The sequence below is a fragment of the Dendroctonus ponderosae genome, unplaced genomic scaffold (genome assembly GCF_020466585.1).
Source record: "Dendroctonus ponderosae isolate FM_Combo_2020 unplaced genomic scaffold, Dpon_F_20191213v2 Dpon_F_20191213_1, whole genome shotgun sequence".
In the NCBI taxonomy this organism is placed as follows: Eukaryota; Metazoa; Arthropoda; class Insecta; order Coleoptera; family Curculionidae; genus Dendroctonus; species Dendroctonus ponderosae.
This window is the reverse complement of record NW_026017110.1, coordinates 32,231,662-32,233,819: the sequence shown is the minus strand read 5'-3', so window position 1 is coordinate 32,233,819 and position 2,158 is coordinate 32,231,662. Positions and strand designations below refer to the sequence as shown.

General features: G+C 32.1%; 1 protein-coding gene across 1 annotated transcript in view; it reads left to right on the top strand.

Moving 5' to 3' along the window:
• The window catches only part of LOC109540750, a 23,136-nt gene extending 22,151 nt beyond the window's left edge, over positions 1 to 985 (top strand). Inside the window, exon 5 of the mRNA XM_048670523.1 lies at positions 422 to 985. Coding sequence (XP_048526480.1) covers positions 422 to 934 — 513 coding nt within the window. The 3' untranslated portion in view covers positions 935 to 985. The remainder of the gene's footprint in view (positions 1 to 421) is intronic.
• The last annotated feature ends 1,173 nt before the right edge of the window (positions 986 to 2,158 follow it).

Below are 2,158 nucleotides of genomic sequence, written 5' to 3'. Positions count from 1 at the left end.
TTAACTCTGACAGATTCCTGGGACATACATGGAATGTTCATAATGTAACTCATGTATGTCCCAGGAATATGCATGTACATCACATGAATGTTCCAAGTATATTCTGGGAATATCATTTTGCTATGTGGGATGAACTCGATTGTTTTATCAAAATATGAGTCTTACATAAGGACAAATTCACATCGAGTTTCCCTAAAATACATCGTAACATTAAAATACATAACAACTCCCGATATTTCGAAAATATAWTTTTTTTGAAGAACTTTGACCATCAATTGCCGAAGAGYCAGACAGTTTTTGTTAATAAAAGTTAAATTAGATCGTCTTCTTTTAGTGCAAAGAGTATGGCAGTATCCTTTTGGTCATGTGCTTAAGGGACACCSTGTATGTYTAGATCATACACTTTCAACTTTAATTTCAGGTGAAACCTATTGACAGTCTCAGTCTTTGGGAAGAAATTAGAACCATGGAAGCTGTTAGTAAACGCAAGCCTTTGGAGAGTGCCAGTTCCAAAGAAACTTTGTTCGGGGCCATTTTGCTTGATAAAGTGGTTGAAGATGAGGAAATAAATGCGAACTGTCTTGGCGGTTTAGATGTTCCCCGTAAATCCAGTTTAACATTTAAAAGCCCTATTAGATTCCCATCTATTACAAAGATTACCAAGTTTTGCTCTTCGGCTTTCGGGAGAAAATCTGAAAATGTAGTGGAAAATAATACGAAACGTGCTGAAGTACAAAAAGACGATGTTAGGCAACTCAGTGCTCAAAAAGTAGCAAATACGTTGCTTCATCTGAAACAGGAACAAAATATGAATTTAGAAAATGATGCCGGCACCCCGCCCCATGAAATCCACTTGGAATTTGATTACACTAACTCAGAGGAAGATATTGATACGTATTATCAGCCATTTTGCCTATTTTGCTTCTGTTTCTAAGATTGCGATTTATTTTCGTTGAGAATATATTTTACCTATTCTATCAAGCAAGAATCTAAAGATATGTTGAATTGATGTGTAGAAGCCATGTTAATAACACCACTAGACATTTTTTAAATCACACCATAGTGTATTTTATACTAATTTAGAACAGTATTTTGTAAATAATTGCAATTATTTCTCTGTGCAACTTTAAAAGTATATTTTAGCAAAATATTCGTATGATCAATAGTTTACAGTTTCCATGCTTCTAGTCAGAATGGTGACGGATTTTTAAAAACATATACGCTTTAAAAGCAACTACTACAGCAAAGTAATTTTTATCGTAAGTTTTTGAATGGTTTCAGTGCTTCAATGATTTTGTCACAGGTATGATAAACTAATTAATTATTAATGTATACAATTGTAGAAAAGCTAATCTGAATATCAATAGTTCAAACAGTTCGTCATGCGCTAACATCAGCTCTATCTAAAATTTAAATATAGTTTCTTGAAAACATTTTTATATCTAATTAAATAAAATATGGAAATATGTAAAGTTGAATAAAAATATAAGCTTTTGAAAATATGATATTAACCCAACAGTTCACTAATTATATCTAAAAAAACTCAGAAAAGCATTTATGTAATTTATTTTGAATCGGAGAGATTTTGAAAATGTGTTGATTAGCATTTTAAATTGAGCTTCTTTTGTTGTAAGTAAATTTAATACAGGGTATTTTTAATTTGAGATGACGGCTGTGACTGTTTTTTTTATGACAATTCCATTTTTTTCCAGTTTCAAAGATTTTAGTTTGAACAACTATGGGCCGATTGCACAATCCATGTTCAGCGGTGAAAATTTTCGGTTGTCCCAGTCGCGCAGAGATGCCAGGTCTACCGATTTTTCGGTAGATCTACCGATTTGTCAAGGAACCTACCGATCTACAGATACCATGCAGATTTCTACCGAAAAGTAACAAATAAAAGTTAAAAACATTTCCATAGATTACTTAAAATAATATAACATATTTCCATTCATGATCAAAGTCCCTTGGTAATAGCAGACATTTTATTTTAGCACACCTCGTATTTTAGAGTTATTTTTCCAACATAAAATGAATCAAGCCCGCCATATAGATCATAAATATGATAAAATTATGGTTTATGGATCCTGCAATAGTGAAATCAGGTTCCCTACAATCTATTTCTGATGTTGCAATGATATTTCCAAATTTAATAAAT